Below are 19352 nucleotides of genomic sequence, written 5' to 3' on the forward strand. Positions count from 1 at the left end.
GGACATAGGCCCCAGAAACCCTTAAATGTTAGAAATAAAGCAGCTGCAATGGAAAGCAGAGTGTCTACGTTAACTCCTTCCTCACGCACCGTGTTTAGACCTGGAGGGAACCTTGCCCTCAGAGCCTTATCACGAGGGCCACGTGGGCAGTGGTGAGCAAGCAACACCAGCGAGCCATGCAGAGGGAAGTGGGGAGCCCGCTCAGATGCGAGAGGGGCCTCCAGAGGGTCTGACAGAGTGGCAGCAGCAGAGAGAAGGGCACAAGTTAGGTTTGTGGTCTCATTTTTATAAAATAAGACTCAGCCTTGAGAGCGTTACTGATTCGTATTGGCCTGTGGGGGCTGGAAAGCCAGAGGTTGCTGGGATCTTCAGGCACTTGGGCTGGTGGGTCTAAATCCACGTCCTGGGACCAACGCCTTCTCCAGTGCTCAGCCACTCCTTCGGCTGGAGAAAACTCTCTCAGGAAGGAGTTTGAGTAGACAGCACAGTGAAATGCTGTTGAATGTTGCTCCCACCCTGGTGTGCTGCTGCCATGAACGCAGAGCAGGTTCTCAGGTGGCAAGACCTGGCCACGAGGAGTCTCTGGAGAGCCGTCCGAATCTGTCCAGGTTCTCCACATTGCCACGGCTCCGGAGAGCCTGCTCTGGAGCCCTGTGCCTCACGTGCGTCTCCCACCACCATGCCTCACCCTTCAATGAGGCTGAGGAACCTCTGGTGCCACCGCCTGACTTCCTCCTCTCCCTCCTCCTTGCTCAGCACATGGTAAGTCTGGTTTCTGAGGCAGCCATGGCGAACCACCTGAAAGGAGAGCCTGAGTTCATAGGGTTGGTACCGCTGCCCGTCCTTCCCCTGGCAAAGGGGACTCCACGAGGGGTGGCATCTTCCAGCAGCCGTGTAGGTGGGACAGCTCTCCCCATGTCACAGACACAAGAGAGGAGCCCACCAGAGGGGAGAGACTGCTTGGGAGCGCTGGGGAGGGGATGATAGCTGAACTGTGTTTCCCTGCAGGATACAGGATAGTCAGCCCGCTGTCCTGCTCTGGGGTTTCTGGGTTTTGTTACTGGCTAGGAAGCACACAGTATATGGGGGAGATGCTCCTTTGCGAGAGGAAATACAAGAACACCCTGATGGATGGGAGGCTCCCCATGGCTTCCTCTGTCTGTGAAGACATCTCTTACTACCTCTGCACAAATCCCACTGCTTCAATTACATAGCAGCAGACCCTCTGTGCTTGGGTCAGTACTTTTGATCCCCCTCCCCAGACACAACCACCTGTGTGCTGTTGGGAGGAAAAGCACTGGGCCAGTGAGCTCTGCAGGGACTTGGAGATGGCTGGAGCACGCGGGGCCTTGGAGGAGAAGGCAAGCTCACAGGCTGCTTCTCACCTTCTGGTTGTGGAGGCTGTGCTGCAGACACTGGTGGCTCTTGAAGGCGCAGTAACTGGGGTGCTGAACTCCACCCGAGTCGCAGATCTGGGGAGATGAGAATGAAAGCCAGGGGTGGGAGAGGAGAAGGAGAGATGGGAGCACCCACCCGGCACCCACCTGGCTTGGGGTGTCCCCGGCTCGGAAGGCGGCGTACTCTGCCTGCAGCCAGAGCATCACACGAGGGTCGTCGCAGCCCTGGGTGGCTATCTGGCTGCACCAGTACTCTGCTCGCAGCCCTTGGGAGAACTGCATGCCGTAGGGCTCTGGGAAGCCAGTCTGCAAAGGGGTGGGATGAAGAGAGATGTGCTTCTTCCTCCCCATCCCCACAACCCATCGCACAGGCAGCGTGCTCAGTACCTTGTTGCCCATAGCCTGGTGCTGGGCTGAGATCTGGGGGTTGATGTAGGTGATGAAGTTGCCTTTCCCGCAGTGAACGCGCCTCAGGTTGTTGGAGTTCTGGCATTGCTCCCTCTTCAGTGAGCAGAAGGCACAGTCAGGGCACAGGTCCATGTGCCGCCGCCCAAGGCTGTCGCACACCTAGGGTGGGTGCAACGGGGTGGTCAGGAAGAAAAGAGGCAGCTCCCGTAGCCCTGCTGGGGTCTTGCCTACCCAGTCACCCAGCTCAGCTGCTCCCAAGAGCTGGTACCTGTAATGGCAGTGCTGGTGAGCACTGTCACTACTACAGGGAGCTCTGCACACAGCGGGGGGCAAAGATGGGCTTCAGCATCCTTACCGAATCTCCAAAGCCGAGGATTTTTCCTTCCATCTCCTTCCAGGCCTGGGTGACAACTGATGAAACACAGATTCCCTCCAGCACTGCATAGCACAGGATCATCACTGCTTCCTTCTTCTTCAGGGCTAGAAGGCTGGCAAAGAAAGGGATGGAGGAAGTCAGCTCTCTTCCCTTGTCGTGAGCTGAAGAGATAGACCCTTAGATAAAAACAGAAGGGGTGTGGGGAGGAGGAGGTGCAATGGCAGAGTTCAACACCAATGCAAAATGAAAAAAAAAAAACACACCACAAAACCCTTCATGAAGAAACCTTGGAGTCCTGGCCAAACTGCACAGAGGAGTGGGGATGTCAGCAGGGTCTGCATGTGCCTGTGTAACGTGTAGGATGGGGAACATGTAAGAGGCACTGGACAGGCGCAGGTTTGGGAACTTTTCCAGGACCACTGAAGCAGCTGCTGTGTAGTTCTGTCCGTCCAGCTGGACGTCCAAAGGGATCTTTGTTAGAGGCTGCTGAGTGTTGGTCACAGGGCAGCCCCACTGGGGTCTGAAATGGACAAATTATTAAGCCTCTCTCCAGCTTGAGACAATATTTTTGATGGAAAGGGGAATAAACTGGTAATGATGGTGAATTAAATTTTCGTTCAGACTGATGTGGGAAGCCAAAGGTAGAAAAATTAAGGACAGTATAAGGACAGATAATGACAATAAGAATGTTTTCCACCTTAGGAACAGCAGAAATCATAGACTGGTATTAGACAGGGATAATGTGAATTATCAGCAATGAAGCAGAAGAGGTAAAAACACTCATTAAATATTTCTCTTCTCTGTCTGGAAACAAATCCAGTGATAAATAGATAAATTTTTTATCTGGCAGAAAGTAAGAAGAAAAAAGCAGCAATTACTTATATTAAAATGTTCTTAAAATCCATGCATGAGATAACCTGTATGGAGGATTTGTCCTAAGATTGACTGAGACTTTTTGGAGGCCTTCAGACTAGCCTTAAATAGAAAAGAAATAGGTGGAGAACCTGGAGGGAGGTCATTAAGATGAGATTTCCTGCAGCCTGGAAAACTTTCAAAGTGAGAAGCTGAAGAAGCTGAACTTAGTTGAGCAAAGGCACTACTGAGTGGCCAGTCAGTCAGTCTGTCCTTTTACCAAGGTGGAGGTCAGACGGAAGAGTCTGTTCATCAGATGAAGAGCAATGACTTACAGCAACTGGAATTCAGGGTGAGATGAATTCAAATCAGAAATTAGCTGCATGAAATTAAGGGTGTTTACCATGGGAGCAGCTTATGAGACAGTTTCTCTGTGGCTCAGATAAAGATTGATAAAGATATCCCAGATTTCAGTCAGGAGAAGGGCTACAGCTCAGCCATGAGATACTGCTTTTTCTTCAGGAATCCCCAGACATGGCTTCATGTCCTCTGCTGGACAGCAGAAAAATTTGCCAGGTTTGAAGGCCAAAAGAGATCAATCTCCCTGCCATTAAATGATTACATTCTGTGAAAAGAAATAATGCTGTAAGGAGCAACTGGTGTTCACAGATCCATGCAGAGTGGTGCAGTTTATACTGTTTGTGCTGAAACCTGTGAACACCAGGCATTTGCACTGGGTTTGAGTGTGCTCTTGCAAATATGTGTGAGTGTCAGGACTTGGGAAGAAGTTTTGTGCACCTGTGTAAGAGGACACATGCATATATGCAGGTGAACATGGGCATTTACCTTGTTTGCTCTGTACATACATATGTACATTTAGGTACAAGAGAACCTGGAAAATCTTGTTTGCAGAAAATATCATGAATGTCTCCATACCATTTTTTTAAAAAGACATTACGGTCAAGCCTGTCTTATCACAGCGCTGCAGATGCTGCTTGAGCCTGCATTGAGACAGGAGAAGATGTTGTTTCAACACACATTGCTGTGCTGCGCTCTGGACAGGCTGCAAATGGTATTCCGAGGGTACAGACACATGAACAAATTGCAGCGGCGCCAACCCACCGCACATCAACAACATCCACTGGAAAAATGAGGGCAGTTCAAAACCTAGAAATCTATGCATTGCAAGCCTGTGCATATATTACTGCAATGCACCACACCGTGAACAACCTGGTCATATGTTTGTGGAGGGAAGATCTGAGCTCAGGAAAGACAAAGGAATGCAAATTGAGGACAGCACTAACAGACACAGCTGGAAAGAATAAAAATGTGCCAGTGAAAAAAAGGGAAACAAAGCCTGCTCATCCTGGAGAGAGCCCTTCCAGCACCTGCAAGACCCTTATGCCTACTCCTGTACCCCATATAATCTTTCTTTTCTCCATATAATCTTTTTTTTTCTTGGTTCTTCTGCAAACACTCATAGGAAAGCTTTTGAAATTTTAGCAAAAAAGTACCTCTGGTCTGCACTGATCCCACATGAAAACCCTGTCTGTGGTTGTTTAATAAACCCCCCTCAGCGTTTTACTGTGACTGGATGTTGGCCTTCACTAGAAGAGGAAGCAGGGACAGCCCGCGGGCACACCTAGCACTTCTCCTCCATAGAGGATTGCTCTTTGAGTGGGAATTACCTAACGCTTACAGTTTCTCTCTCTCAAGCAGCTGCTTCAGAGCAGCCCATGAGATCCAGATTTCTTTGTCCTCTGTGCTGATAAACCCGTGACAGCTGAAGGGAGTCCCTGCCAGCACTCAGAAGCCTGACTGCTCATTCACAGTTGGTTCTTGGCCTTTAAAAACTGGTAAATTAGCTGGGTCATCTTGGTGGGACTCAAAAATTTGATTAATTTGATTAATGACCTGACATGATTCTCCAAAAATTACATGAAACAATTTACCCACAAATATATCATCATTGCCTCTTGTTCCACTACCCACTTTTTATGCCAGTGGCACATTTTGATTTTATTACTTCTTCATCAAGCCAGGATGATCAAGCCATTAAAGTGAGAGGCATATTAACAGTCATTAAACATGGTATGAATAGCTCTGATGTTTTCCTCAACAAGGTAGAAAAACTGTCCAGCTTGTTATACTTTTTTTTAAAGATACTAGTAAATAATTAACAACCTAAAGCTTAAAATGTGGCTTCTACTAAATGGGCTTAACAGCCTGCACATGCACCAGTCCACCAAGTGCTGCCCAAACCAGATGCAAATAGAGGACTGCAAGGAAAAGGGGCAGTAAAAGGGAACTCAGCCCCAGCCTCTTCTAGGAAGAGTGCTTCCATAAGTAGCTCATAAGCAGCAATAAAACATCTGCTGAATGCTGATGACCTACTTGGTTCGGAACAGACTCTGTTCTGAGTCTGATCTCTTCACCCAGGTCAGAAATCCCCGCACTCCTAAGCGCTGCCCGCTGACACTTTGCTGCTGGCCATGTTTGCAGAAGCACACAAATCGAGTCCATGGCATCCGCTCACCCATCCAGGAAATCGAGCCGTGCCATCTGCCTGAGGTTACCAAGAAATTCTGCCGCTCTCTATTTCACATCCATTTCCTGCTCTATCTCTGTTCTACATCTCCGCTGCAAGGCTTTCTGGCCACAACGGCTGCATGTTTATCTGTCGGTTTACTAGCACCAGGTGGGTGAGGTAACTCTACATCATCCCCAAGTAACAGCTAGGCCCCTGAAAGCAGCTTAGAGGTAGCAGGGGAAAGGTTCCCATCCCGCATAACCAGGCCCAGGGACAGGTCCTGGGCTCCTCCCTTGCTTGCCAGCACCCGCAGCCCATGATGCCAAGGCTCTGGGTGCACTCATTGCCACCGCTGGTTTCCTGGCACCACGGCTGGCAACGTAATGCTCAGAGAAGCCGCCTGCTGCTACCTCTCTCTCTAAAAAAATAGAGTTGAGAAGACTCTGTCATCCGAGATCAGTAATTCCTCAATGGCTCAAAGAGAGAACTTTGGACGAAAGCCCATGCTGTTTTAGCAACTCAAGGCATGGCGTGACGCATACTCAGCCTACTTCACTTCAGTGGTGTCTCTGAAGAGGGCTGGTTGACAACATCCACTTCTCCCTCAACATAATGACAAGGATTTGGGCCATTAACTTTCGGCTGCTGAACCTCCCTGCTATTAGCAGGCTGCGTGAGGCAAGCAGAAAAGACGATAAGGAGCAAACAACAGCTTTCCAGCACTTTATGACTTCTGACTTGTGTGGGTTGCTGTAGGAAACTAAAACCACTAAGGGAAAAGCCGAAGTTAACAGCCTCAGATAGAAAAGTAGATTACTTTTTTTAAAGCATACCCATACAGTACATTGTATGGTTATAATGTTATAACGTTATGAAGCCAAAAGGTCTTTGTTGATGCGTTGTGTCACCTGGAGCAATATCTTCCAGCCCATTCACAACAGAGAAGGGTGCTTAACAATACATATTAAGAATAAATCTTTTTGAATCGGTGAGTGTAGAAAACATCTCTAATTCTTAGTGAGCCGACCAAGGGGATCTCTGGCCGCCTGACATCACCTGTGACAACTCAAGTCCCAGCGATGCCTTGGCAGCCTGCAGGTGGCCCAGATGCCACAAAGACAAGACCAGCAGGTAATTGGGTGCAGGAGTCATTGGAAGAATGGGACATAACTCCTGGCCAAGAGCTAGCGGATGCAGACTCTGGGAAAATTTGTATTCTTTAAGCAATTACACTTTGGGGTAAACTTTTGACATTACATCACCTCAAGTTCCTGTTGCAAATGCTAGCCAGTGCAAAAAAGCCCAGCCAGGTCCTTGTTAAATAGGAGGCTCTGGTTTGCAGGACCTGAGGTTTCCAAGTGCTGGCGGGGCAGCCAGTTGCTCCATCATTTGCCTGGATCCTTTGTACCATGAGACCTAACTCCTCTTCAAAGTAAGCCACACGCGGTGATGACGTGGAAACAATAAACGGGCCCTGGCCTTACCAAACAGCCAAATTTTCAACAGCAACAACAAAGGAAAGAAAATAATTAAATAAATGTAATAAGAGACACATATTTTTCCCCACAATGAATCACTGCTAGCAGGACTACCACAAAAGTGTGCTGTGAGTTTTTCACTTTGCTATTTTGATGTAATTGGCATCTCTCTCTCTCTCTAAAGGTCACAGCTAGCTTCACCAAGCACCACAGAGCGGCTGCCACAAGCGGGGCCGAGCAAGGCGGGGTGGATATCCTGCGAGACATACGACTGCAGAAGACGTGCAGCCCTGGCTCCACTGCCCCTGTCACAGCTGTGTGCACCCGATGTTAAACCAGACGCTGAGCAGCACCCGTGCATGCTGACCAGTCCCACCCGTCGCTATCACTCTGGCTGGAGTGGAAATGCCCCAGAGCATTTCGCCCCTGTTTTAGGTCATGTGCTGAAGTCCCCTTGCGAGCAGGCAGGATGTGGTGAGCAGCAAAGCCGACAGGCGTAGCCCAGCTCGCTTTTCTATCTCACTTGAATTTAAGCTTTGCTTAGCATGATTGATGGGGCCCGGCTGTCAGGCTGCAGGCACAGTCAGCATTAGTGCCTTTGAGGAACTCTGCAGCAGAACAACGAGTGTCATCTGTAATCACAGCAGTCCCCCGGTAATCCCGATATAACTAAATCAGAGCAAAGCTCAATTTCGGAGGCAGGGAAGATGAACATATCTTCAATGAAACATAACTTTGCCTTAGCGTACATACGCCAGGAAAATATTTGCTGGGCAGTAAAAGCCTCCTAAAGTATTGGGAAGGAGGATGGCACAAGTTGCAACCTTGTAAGGGAACAATTATAGTTTCAAGGATATGGTGCAATTTGTTTTTACATGTAGAAGCGGGATCTGAGGCTCAACTGCAGCAGCATGCAGTGTTTTCAGTAGAAACCACATGTGCAATCACGCACAGACTGAGGTGCTTACAGGAATATCACTGGCCCACAATGAAGTGAAACCAAAATTACTTATCTATGAAAATCACATTCAGACAGCACATTTATGACTTTGGTAAGCAAAGTAATCTTTGCATTACAGTCAGAGGAAGTGGTCCTCTGCCACAAAGTGTGAAAGGCTCAAAACAGGAGTCGCACTGGTCCTGCCAAGCCAGCCTGCTCTGTGCTCCCAGCTCTGTTTCCTGGTTTTTAGTTCTTCCTTGGGCTGCTTTAGTTCTGTCTGGGTGAGGACAGAGCACGGCTCGGGGCTCTCCTCAAGCCGGGCTGTTTCAGAAAACACCTGCTTGCTGTTGCGTGGAGGCGAGCACAGGCAGACAGTGGTGTAGCCCAGCGTCCCAAAGACCTGTGACTGCACGAAGGCTTTCTGCAGGTCGCTCAGACTGCCAGCAGACATGAGCTGGGAGGCGGATGGGCGCAGGGGTGATCACACAGCACAGCTGGCTGCAGGATGGGGATGTGTCATGGGACATGTGCAGAGGATAAAGCCCTGACTGAATCTCGGGCACGGTCAGGAGGCACTTTACTCACACCACCAGGCTGGGAACATTTCCATTTGAGGACTGCATGCATGGCATACAGCAACCAGCACCCAACAGGGTGGGGAGCTGCGTCTCCCCCTCACCTGCCACGGGAGGCCTCCTCCTGCATCCCCTCCTCAGCACCGCTGGGCACGCTCCTCAGGTCTGACACGGTGTCGGGGTCTGGTGTAGAGTCCTCCGTGCCCGCTGAGGTCTCCAAGGTGAGGGCCAAGCCGATGAGCTGCCGGACGCTGTGCTGCAGGCGGCGCTGCCAGGCTCGCTCTGCTTGGCTGTAGGGTGGCGAGGGGGCCAGGGGGGCCGGGACCAGCAGGGTTGGTGTGGGCTCAGGCAGCCCCCTGTCCCCCGAGGGTCTCGGCACTGCTGGCAGGGCCGGGGGGAGCTTCCTCGCCAAGGGTTTCTGGCTTGACAGCGCGTAGGAGTACTTCAGGAGCATGTCCACGTTGGAGTGCAGGTGGATGTCGGTGGGCGAAAGAGAGGCCTGCTCGGGTGCTGGGGAAAGAAGAGGACAGGAGGGCTGGGGAGCAGAGCTGGCCTCCCTGTCTGCCTTTCGGGAGGTGGAGGGCAGCTTTGGGGCCATACAGAAAGCTGCCTCCCCAGAGCTGCGGCCAGTCAGCACACGTGCTTCCTGCTGCTGCACTTATGCATACACATGTGGGACTGGGAAGGTTTCTGCCAGTCTTCAGACCCTTCACAGAATCACAGAAGGGCTGAGGCTGGCAGGGACCTCTGGAGGCCATCTGGTCCAACAGCCATACCTCCATCTGTAGGAGAGCTTTCCTCCTTCGCCTGGAAGCCCACAGCGTGAAGCCTCTCTGCTGGACGAAGAAGGCCTTTTGGAGGAGAGCCACTCGGACACGGGATTCGCTGAGTGGAGAGACAAACAAGAGTACTACCGTGCCCTCCTCCTTCCCTTCTCACCCCAACCTGGGACCCTGTCTCCTAAAGCTGGCACCTTCCTTCTCCCAGGAGACGCTGGTACCTCCCAACCCCAGCCCCGCGCCTCACCTTGATGTAGAATTTGCGCTTGGAGCAGCGGTACTGGGCGAACTGGCAGAAGCTCTGGAACCACTGTGCCTCCGGGACGGCAGAGCAGACAGGTCCTAGGGACGGGTGAGAGACAGGGTAGGTGGGGACAGGGTTAGAGATACGTCCCTTGGCCTGAGCGTGAAGACTGGCACCTCTCAGGTGCTTATTTTCAGAGCACGCTTGTGGTTGAACAGGGAGTCAGAGGTGTCTGCCCCCATGTGGAGATCATGGTGTTGTGCTGTTGAAACCACCACCATTTCATGCCACTTGTTTCCCTACACACCACCTAGGGGTTCAGTACACCCCCAGCCCAGCTACATGCAAGCAGGTGGAGAAAACTTTAGAGAGAAGAGCATCTCTTCAGCATCCCTCAGAAAACAACGTGGTGACCACAGGACAGCCCCCTGAAGGCCTGCCAGTGAGGGTCAAGTGCAGGTGGAGATGGAGGAGTTCAGCAGTGAAATTACACCACTCCTGCTACTCTCCCAGTGTGCATTTTGTACAGAATATGCACACTTGTACATCTTTTGTTCATTATGTGAATGCCTGTTTTTCAGTCCATCGTTATTCAGCTCTAGAGGCAGCTGGAATCAGATCAGACAAAGGCACTCTAACAAGGGCCCATGCTCTCGTAGGCTCATGGCAGCCAAGCAGTGCAGGTGCAGCGGTGTCTCCTGTACTTCTGCATGCAGGAGCAGCACGTGGCAGCACCTCACCTTGTGCTCAAAGCCAGCCCCAGCACGCTGCACAGCTAGGTGCTCTCCCTCCTTCCCCCATTTATTGCCAAGCATGTAGCAATTAGCATATCAAACTGCCCTTGAAACCAAAATTTTAGGCATTAATTGTGCAGGGACCAGAGCATCCTGTGCTGCTTTGTTTTTAGCTTAGAGTTGAATTCGGTTGTTAATTTTGGCAAAAGCAATAGACAGGATGAGAGCTACAAACATGAAAACAGTCTGGAATCAGGGAACACAGACCTTTTGCACCAAATAAGGGCAGATACGGACAACACGATGAACAAGACAGCAGTCTGCAAAGGGTGTGAGAAACACATAATACATGAAAGGCAGAAAACACCAGCGTTAAGTGCACTTAGGGCTGATTGCTTGAGAAGTGGCCCTATGCCATGCAATAAGCAGGAGGCCGTAACCCTGCCTAAATCATACCTCTCCCCTTGTGCCAAGCATACAAATTCACTATCAAGAGCAGAATTTCAGCCATCTACCAGAAAAATGCCCAGTGTGATGGGAACAAGCCTGACGGTCCCCCTGCGCTTTGCCCTTTCTTTGAATCCTCTGACCTTCCTGCCAAGAGGAGCCCTTCCAGTATTATCTGTTTAATTTAATCCGTAAGATTTTTTGCTTCTTTCCTGTTCTCTTCCTGCCCATTTGCTTGCTGCAAATGGCTACAACTCTTGGAAGTCAGGAGGCCACCTCTCTGGGCTTTGTGGCCAAGTCTGCATGCAGGAGCTCCCAGCACTGGGGGCTTCCACGGAACAAGAACAACTAATTAACAATTTCACCTTCACTGAAAGGTGGAGCTAACCAAGATGTTTTCATACACTCATCAGGGACACATCATCCTGACTGGGTTCTTCCATGGTGAAGAACATCGAAAGGTTTTGTGTGCTCTTATAGTGCTCCAAGTATCTCCAAGCACTGCCATGCCAACCGTGGTGTCCCAGAGGTCCCTGGTGACAGACATTGCCTGGAGAAGAACCAGCAGCAGCCCTGCAGCACCCAGAGCCCTGGTATCACCGACTGCAGGTGCCAGCAAGTGAGGGAGCAGCCCAGGACCTGTCCCTGGGTCTGGCGATGCGGGATGGGAACCATTCCCCTGACACAGCTGCAGAGGCAGGCAAGAAATAGTTGCCCTCAAGCTGCAGTCCAAATAAGCACAGACAGTTGGCTGATCATTCAGTTCATTGACGTTCATAGCTAAATATAAAGACATATTTTTAATGAGAAAATTGTTCCTATTTTTTTTTTCTCTCTGAAGAAAAATACAACAGAAGTAGTCCCAAGTTTTTCAGCTGCACAGATATAATTATGCCACTTAAATTCACTGATGCAGGGGTTCAGGGAAAGGATGATTGCAGAGATTTAAAGGGTGCTGTTGCTATGGCACTTTCTGAACTGGGATGTTTCTCCTCTACTGAAACGTTAAACACTTAAAAAAAGGCAGATTATCAGCTCATGGTTTCTTAAGGGCCTATGAGAACCTATGAATCAGGCTTCTGCACTAAACCCTAGATCTAGCTGGAAAGAAACGTTCAATTCATAAGATGAACTGTTAGGAAGAGCCAACGAGCTTCAGTGTGCTTCAGAAAAACGTGGCGGCTGTTATTTTATTTTTTTTCCCTGCCTCCCCACCACACACAGTTCAATAGGGGTGTGGAGGAGCTGAAGGGCTGAGTGAAGGGCCATCGGTGTGTCCCTGTGGACAGCTGCTGGGGGAGATGCACTTGTTCAGTCAGGTGGAAGGCCCTAGTCTACAGACAGGTAAGAGCAGCCTCATATTCATAGGCCCTAGTCCTCTTGGGAGGCTTCAACCACCCCAAAAACTGCTGGAGGGACAGCACGGTAGGGCATAAGTATTTTGGGAGGTTCCTGGATTGCACCAATGATAGCTTCCTCCTCCAAGTCACAGAGGACTCAATGAGGAGGGGTGATCTGCTGGACCTCATACCCAGGAATAACGAGGGGCCTCTTAAAAGATCTGCCTGGAAGAGCCCCATAGGATCAGGCTCCAGGAGAGGGGCCCAAGAAAGCTAAGTTAATGTTAAAGTTAATATTTAAGGATCACCTCCTCCAAGACTGGTGCATTCCGATGAATAGAAGCACCAGGAGGCCTGTGTGGATGAGCAGAGAGCTCCTTGCCAAACCCAAACCCAAAAAGAAAGCATACGGAGGGTGGAATTAAAGTAACCTAGGAGAAGCACTGGAAGTTGTGACCAGAGAGGCAACGAAACCACCCTTGGAGGTTTCCAAAATTTACCTGCACAGAGCAACGGTGATCTAGTGCCGGGACTGTCCTGCTCTGAGCTTGAATTTGGACCACACACCCAGCAAAGGGCCCATTCCACCACCATTCCCGCAACTTGGTGGCATTTTGGCAGCTGGTGACAGCTGGGGTGGCATCCGCCACTGCCCCTGGAGGCGGGGTGAGCCCGCACCGCCCTACCTTTGGGGACGTGGCCGTGGTTCTCCTGCTGGTCCAGCCGCAGGACGGCGGGGCTGAGGCAGCCGTACACCTGCCGCAGGTGGCAGGACGCCTGGGCCTTCCAGGGTGGGCGCAGGCTGGAGAAGAAGAGCTGGTACTCGCTGTCAGACAGGGGGCTGCCTGCGGGAGGCACGGGTGGCGCGGCGGCAGACGTCAGCCAGACCAGCAGCCCTGGGGAGACAGCAGGGACTGATGTCCTGATGCCCCTGGAGGTGCCCACGGTGCAGCTTCTGCTGCCCACCCCTCCCACATGCCCCCTTCACCACCAGCAGCCCTGTCCAGCACACCAGCTCCTCCGTGAGGATGTTCCTTCCTTCCTTCCCTCCTCTCCTTTGCCCCCAGCTGTGCCCCGAGGCCCTGCTGATGGCCCTGGGAGGCCTGGCAGCAGCTGGGGGGGGGGGATCACTCACCCACCAGGGAGGGCAGCCTCAGCATTTCTGCCCCTCTCCTCAGCACCCCTGTCCTGCTGACCCCTCTGCTTGGTGTCCTTGGCAGCAGTGGAATGAGAAGGGGGTGGTGTCACAGCTGGAACACGGGGGGACAAGGGGACATGAGCCCCCCTGGAACCAGGGGGTGGGAAGGGCTGGTGGGCACTGGGATGAGCAGTGTGGGGGACACGAGGCACAGGCTGGTGATGTGGGGGTGTGAAGGGGCTTTGGCATGGCCACCCCACAAGAGATGAGGAGCAGGAGCCTGGGCTGAGAGCTGCCGGCACAGCAGACGGTGTCGGGCAGCCCAAAGGAGGTGTAAGCACAGCAGGGTGCTCCTAAAGAAGTCGATCCTAGCGCAAACCCCAGGAGATTCAAGCCGCTCTGCTCTGTGCAGCAGCTGCAGGGAGCACGGCGGGTGAAGCAGCTGCAGTTGCAGGGCATCATCTGCCAGCAACCCGGGCAGACACGCAGGCCGAGAGGCGAAAGCTCAGATCTCTGCAGCCATGCACTGCAAAGGCATCTGCCGGCAGCACGTAGCTCTGCGCTTCCTTACAGGAGGCAAGACGGCGTTTGCTCCAGGAGCAGGAAGGCAGCGTTTCCAAAAAGCCAACCATTTAACGACAGCATTGAATTTTAGGGTGTTTTCACAGCTTCTTACAAACACTGAGACCATTTGTCAGCTCTCTCTTGCCACTCATTAAAACAGGTGCAGTGTAGCACTGACCTCAGTGGCTGATAGTAACTGATGACCCAGGGAAGCACATGACATGCAGTGTTATCACAAGGGCTCCTATTCAGATTTTATGGCATATAGGAACAGAAAACATGAATGAATGGGCTGGAGTCTCTGAACACACTCTGAGAGCTGAAATACAAGGCAGAAGATAAAGGAGCTGACAAGGAGATCATCCGTGGTTGATGTTCCAGTTGCTCTGCCTGTGAAGAGCTACTGCATATTTCAAAAGATGGTGTTCAGTGATGTGAGGACAGGTTGGCTGCTTTGTACTTCCCACATACTTAAAGAGGCTTGCTCAGGCCCAGAGCCCAACTTACCTCTGCTGGTTCAGGCTGTCAAAAATCCTTCAGGAAGCTCTTATGGCCCACAGGTGCACGGAGAAGCCAGACTGCAGTGTGTACCCGGCAGGGCTGAGAGATGGTGGGTGGCTACTGGACACTTGTAAGTTTCTGCAAATAATAATTTATCCTTGGGACAAGGATGAGGATAGGAGAGACAGGAGTTTGAGCAGGAGTCATCAATGCAGCACGCTGGGTGGTGGTGGTGTCTGCTCCTTTGGGAAAGGTCTGTGAGGTGAAGCACAAGAGTGACATTAATCCCAGCATTTCCTGGTATCTGAGATTTGAGTTGGTGCCTATAAGGCTGCACCACTACAAGCCGCATCGTTCATGCACTGAAGCAGATCTGTGACCTCATTTTCAGGGCCACCACAAGACCCAGCTCCCAGCAGACCATGTCCCTGTGTTAGTCGGAGCTCAGCGAGCTTGTGTATACTGATGTAAGCCCCGGGCCTACAGCACACCTTACTGCTGCAGTAGGTAAATACGGCAGCAGGATAGCAGCACGCAGCTGCTACAAGGAAAGAAGATGCATTTTCCATGTAGCTACCTGATTGCCGTGCCCACAAACACCACTAACAGCAGCAATGGCTGAAAACCTCTTGACAACCCCAGGGCTGCAGCTCCCGAGTCCTCCTTCCTCTGCTGCAAGGGGAATATTGCCCCTTCCTTCATCGGGCTGATGGCCACGTTTGTTAGACTGTGCCAGCTACGTGAGTTCAACTGGGGGATGGATTAGGGTAGAGGATGTCCCGTCAGCTCAGAAAACTCAAAACGATGGAGGTTACGAAGATCAGGCAGGAATTACAGAATCAGTGCCTTGCCCAGTAGCCCTGTGCTGAACGCATCCTCCTGATGGTTACAGCCCTGTGGGAAGGGACGCGGGTACCATCTCGCTCAGAGCAGGGCTGGCATCTCCATCTCCAAAGACAAAAGCATTAGGCAGCGCGATGAATTAAACCGAAATGATATGAATTGATGGCTTTAATAACAGGTTACCTAATCTTCCTTCTGAGTTGCACTTCATTTTTGTAGGTTTACTGTCACTGACTGAGAGCTATTCGAATGAGCTGATAAATATAGCCCTTACATTAAGATTAGCGCTCATTTTAACTTGGTGGATATGTTAATCTATTCACATTTATACAGGCACTGTACAGTTATAATGTGCATTAATCCAGAAAGCTAATTTACATTTTATTTTGTTAGGAAATAATGAATGAAGCATTTTTTTCCCTTGTCATTTAGAAAATGGAAGATTTAATTGATTGCAAAAAACGGTATTTAAAAACGGGTTTGTGAATTAATAATACAACCTAAAATGGAGAGGGCTCATACGAGAATGCTTGAATGAACTGCCCTGGTCTTTTTAGGCAGGCTTGTTTAGGGCAAGAACAACCTGACCACAGTTAGCCCTAGCGCAAGCAGGGGGTTGTGCTACAGAGCTCCAGAGGCCCCTTCCCACCTGAATCTCTCTGTGGCAAATAATTAGAGCCCTTCAGGCTTTCAGAACAAGGAAATCTCGTCGTCTCACACTTTTTTTTTTCTGAATGCTTGTCATTGACGTGTGAAAAATAATTCCAACCTTTTTTTCCTCCCAGCTTGGTTTTCAGCTTTGAATGAGTTATCCCTTCAGTGGCAATGACCCAATCCACTGAAATTAAATTGTACAAAAACTACATTGTGCAAAAATTAAATCTTCAAAAAACAGACGAAAGTAGGCAATTTACAGAACATTTTTGCAAACTAGGCTTTAGCTTAGTGTTTATCCCAGGTTTGCCTGCCCTTAAGATGTGGGCAAAAAAAACATGCTTTTTTTAAACGAGTGTTTTAATTTCTTTTATGCATTCGGAAGAATAAATATAAATTACCATAAATTAATCAAGATGTCGGACTATTTTTGTAAATGAAATGCATTTTGTTTGATAAAAACAGCTCTGTGTCTCCTGATACTGTAACCACTAGGCAACAGAGTTGGAGAAACTTCCTTCAGTTGTTTCTGAAAGACAGATAGCACACTTTGTTTTCTTCTGCTAGTGTTTAACTCTATGAATGTGTTACCCAAGAAAAGTTAAACACATGAGGTCAGCTTATGAATAGGTGTCACCTCCCCTTTGGAAGCCCAATGTGTCCCAACAGTAAAAAGCTGACATGACCACAGTGAGGGAGGACTGGCCAGGCCCTAGAGGTCCCTTCCCTCCAGCATCTCTTGGACTCTCTCCTTTACATAGCAGGTCCTCATGTAGCCACAGAGCTGCTTGTAAATTTGCCTTGTGGAGGTAAGGGAGTCCTTTGATTTCTCAGCAGTAGAAGTGATATGGGAGATTTGGGGCCTGGACTTGTTGAGGGATTCATCTTTCATGTAATTGTTTTATTAATCTTTGAAAAGCAAGATCCTCTTTCTGCTCAGGCACAGAAGTAAAAACCAGACCTTTGCACATGGTCTGTTCAAGCAAAGCCTTCTGCAAGCTCCTTAGCCAGAGGTCTAAACTATTACTGACAAGATTAATGCCTCGTTGAAAGCCTTGCAGAGAAAATATTGATGCACTGGTAGTTAACAAGGAAGCAACCTGGATCAGATAGCCATGGGTAATCACAGCCAGCTCTGGTACACTGGAACATCAGGACAGGACAGGACAAAACAAGTGTATCTCACACCAAGTTTGCACCAAGGCATCCTTTTACTTCAGAATTTTAACCTTGGATGTTTGCTGTTCCCTTCTGCCCATCACCAGCACTGCTGAAAGCATTTAGTTCAACACCAGCTGATCTGGGACCCTCTTTTCTGTGCTTCCCAATGCCATGAGAAGAGCAATGGGCACACGCTGGAACACAGGAGGTTCCCTCTGAACATTATTAAGCACTTATAAAATGTCGTAAAATTTAACCCCCCAAAATCTAAGTGAATACATGATTAAGAGCGCTTAATTAAAGCTATTGCTGAGCAGTGGTGACTGTTTTAATCACTTTTAGATGTGTAACTGGTGACGAAAGCCGTGCTGGTCCAGGGTGACAGCTACGGCTGGCACAGTTTCTACACACCCTGTGCGTGGCAAAACGCACACAAGAGAAGTCCCAGGGATGAGAGATTACTGAAAATGTGCTCACTGCAAATGAGTATAATTTGCTAGACAGGCTTATCAATCACACTTGCCCAGCTAACCTAGGAGTGATGCCCACCATTAAGACAATTAGAGCTGGAGAAGATAAACCAGTCATTCGTGTGCACCATCAAATTTTTATCAATAAATTTGCTTAAAGAGGCTGGCAAAAGTCTTACCTCTTGCAGCGCTGCATGGCTCCAGCTTCTTGAAACTGAGCCTTGCCTTTACTTATTACTTATTACCAATCAGTCTGAGAGGCAATTTCACCAGTTCCACTTTCGAGGGTGGTTGTGTTTCGTTGACAATTACTCCAACAAAGCTGCAAGTTACCCAGTTCTTTAAAGGAGTTTGTGATTATTTTAAGAGAAGCATTACAATCACAAACTTGTAGGTGAGATGAACTTTTGGATGCTTGTTCCAGTGATTATAACAGTGCTACAGGCGACTATTTAAAGCAGCCTTTTCAAAAAACCGTATCGGGTCATTTTGACAGACTTTTCTGGTTGTTGTTTTTTGTTTTGCTACTTCTAGCCAGAACAATTTAATTTTATTGACCTGGAATTCTTGCTTGTTTTAAAGAGAAGCCATTTGCTTATTTGGTGTGTCAGTATTTCGCATCTAGACCGGTACTGGCTGCTGTTAGCTGACCTGCAGCAGTCCTCCTGACGTCCTTAAAGCCCAGCACAGCGCTGTCTCTTCTCTGTCATTGCAGGCTTTCCCCAGCACTCCAGAAACTGACAGAGAGCAGACCACAGGTGCCTTCAGGCGGTTTTCACAAGGCTACAAATGCCATTTGCTGAAGATCACTGATCAAAATTGTTCACCCCAGCGGATGCTATTTAAAATCCCCCTCACTGTTTGCCTGGGAAGTACATCATCCTAATATGACACCAGCACCAACACAGAACAAATATTTACAGAACACTTCCCCCTCCTCTCATTACAAACAATTCTGCTATCTGCAGTTGGCAGTGGACACGTGCCATGTTCAATTACACCAGAAACAAAAGACGTTCTAAAAAAAAAAGCTGCTTATGTTTCTAGCCTCTTCACTTACAGGCTTTGTCTCCAATGGCTTCCTTTTTGTGCTTTGTAATTTCTAGCTTCTCTTGATTCCATTATTTCCCCCCTTTGGTTATTAAATATTGCACAGTTACTGTCTTCATTCCTTCTCTTCCAACACTTTATGTCCTTTCGTTTTTATCCATCACTGTAAGCCTTTTTAAAAGCCTTGGTTTTCACTCACATTTGTGTCTAAATTCCCTCTTCCTGCAAGTTTGCTTTAGGGCATCCCCCCATCTGCAGCAAACGATCCCTGAATGCTGCACACCCCTGGACAGGATTTCCTTTCACCCAGCAGCAGCAGGTCACACTGGCAGGACTGATGGGTCCTGTTTCCCCCCCTAGCACTCCTCTCGGTTTTCTCCACCTGGCCTAGAAGTTTCTCACGTGTTTTGTGTTAAATAGAAGTAAAGGGGATGTTCCACCTATTTGCACCCCCGCAAAAAACAAAAAGCCTACCAGGAGCTACGAGCTGTACAATAACAGGGTGGGGAAGCATCCCTTGTGTCCCAAAGAACACAATGATAACTTTCTGCCCAGGCTTTAGCCTGAAACCAGGCATATTCTGGTCTGCCCCCCCCCCTCAGCGCCCTGTGCTGACTGCAGAGGACCTAAGTTGTGTTTCACAAACCAGAGCTACCCTGAAGAGAACTGTGCCTGCAGGGTAAGCAGTACCTAAGCAACAGGTCACCGTGTTTCCTGGGTTGGCACGCAGTAACCCCCTGCCCACTCACTGCATTCACTTCACACCATGTGCCTTTGCACAGCACTTATCATCCCTTATCAGTGGTGGCTTCGTAACAAAGCCACCACCTCAAACACCTCTCTAACCCCCACTTCCTAGAGGTCTTGCTGC

General features: G+C 49.6%; 1 protein-coding gene across 1 annotated transcript; it reads right to left on the reverse strand.

Moving 5' to 3' along the window:
* Nucleotides 1-394: 394 nt before the first annotated feature.
* ACRBP (acrosin binding protein) lies at nucleotides 395-13870 on the reverse strand. Its single transcript, XM_068687943.1, has 10 exons — nucleotides 13810-13870; nucleotides 12787-12996; nucleotides 9583-9677; nucleotides 9333-9441; nucleotides 8661-9066; nucleotides 2161-2293; nucleotides 1785-1964; nucleotides 1545-1703; nucleotides 1386-1472; nucleotides 395-798 (listed from the first exon to the last, which is right to left on the reverse strand). The coding sequence occupies exons 1-10, from the start codon at nucleotides 13868-13870 to the stop codon at nucleotides 685-687; spliced, it is 1554 nt and encodes a 517-aa protein (XP_068544044.1). The 3' UTR covers nucleotides 395-684.
* Between the last annotated feature and the right edge of the window lie 5482 nt (nucleotides 13871-19352).

Source organism: Anas acuta, chromosome 1 (assembly GCF_963932015.1).
Source record: "Anas acuta chromosome 1, bAnaAcu1.1, whole genome shotgun sequence".
NCBI classification, from domain to species: Eukaryota; Metazoa; Chordata; class Aves; order Anseriformes; family Anatidae; genus Anas; species Anas acuta.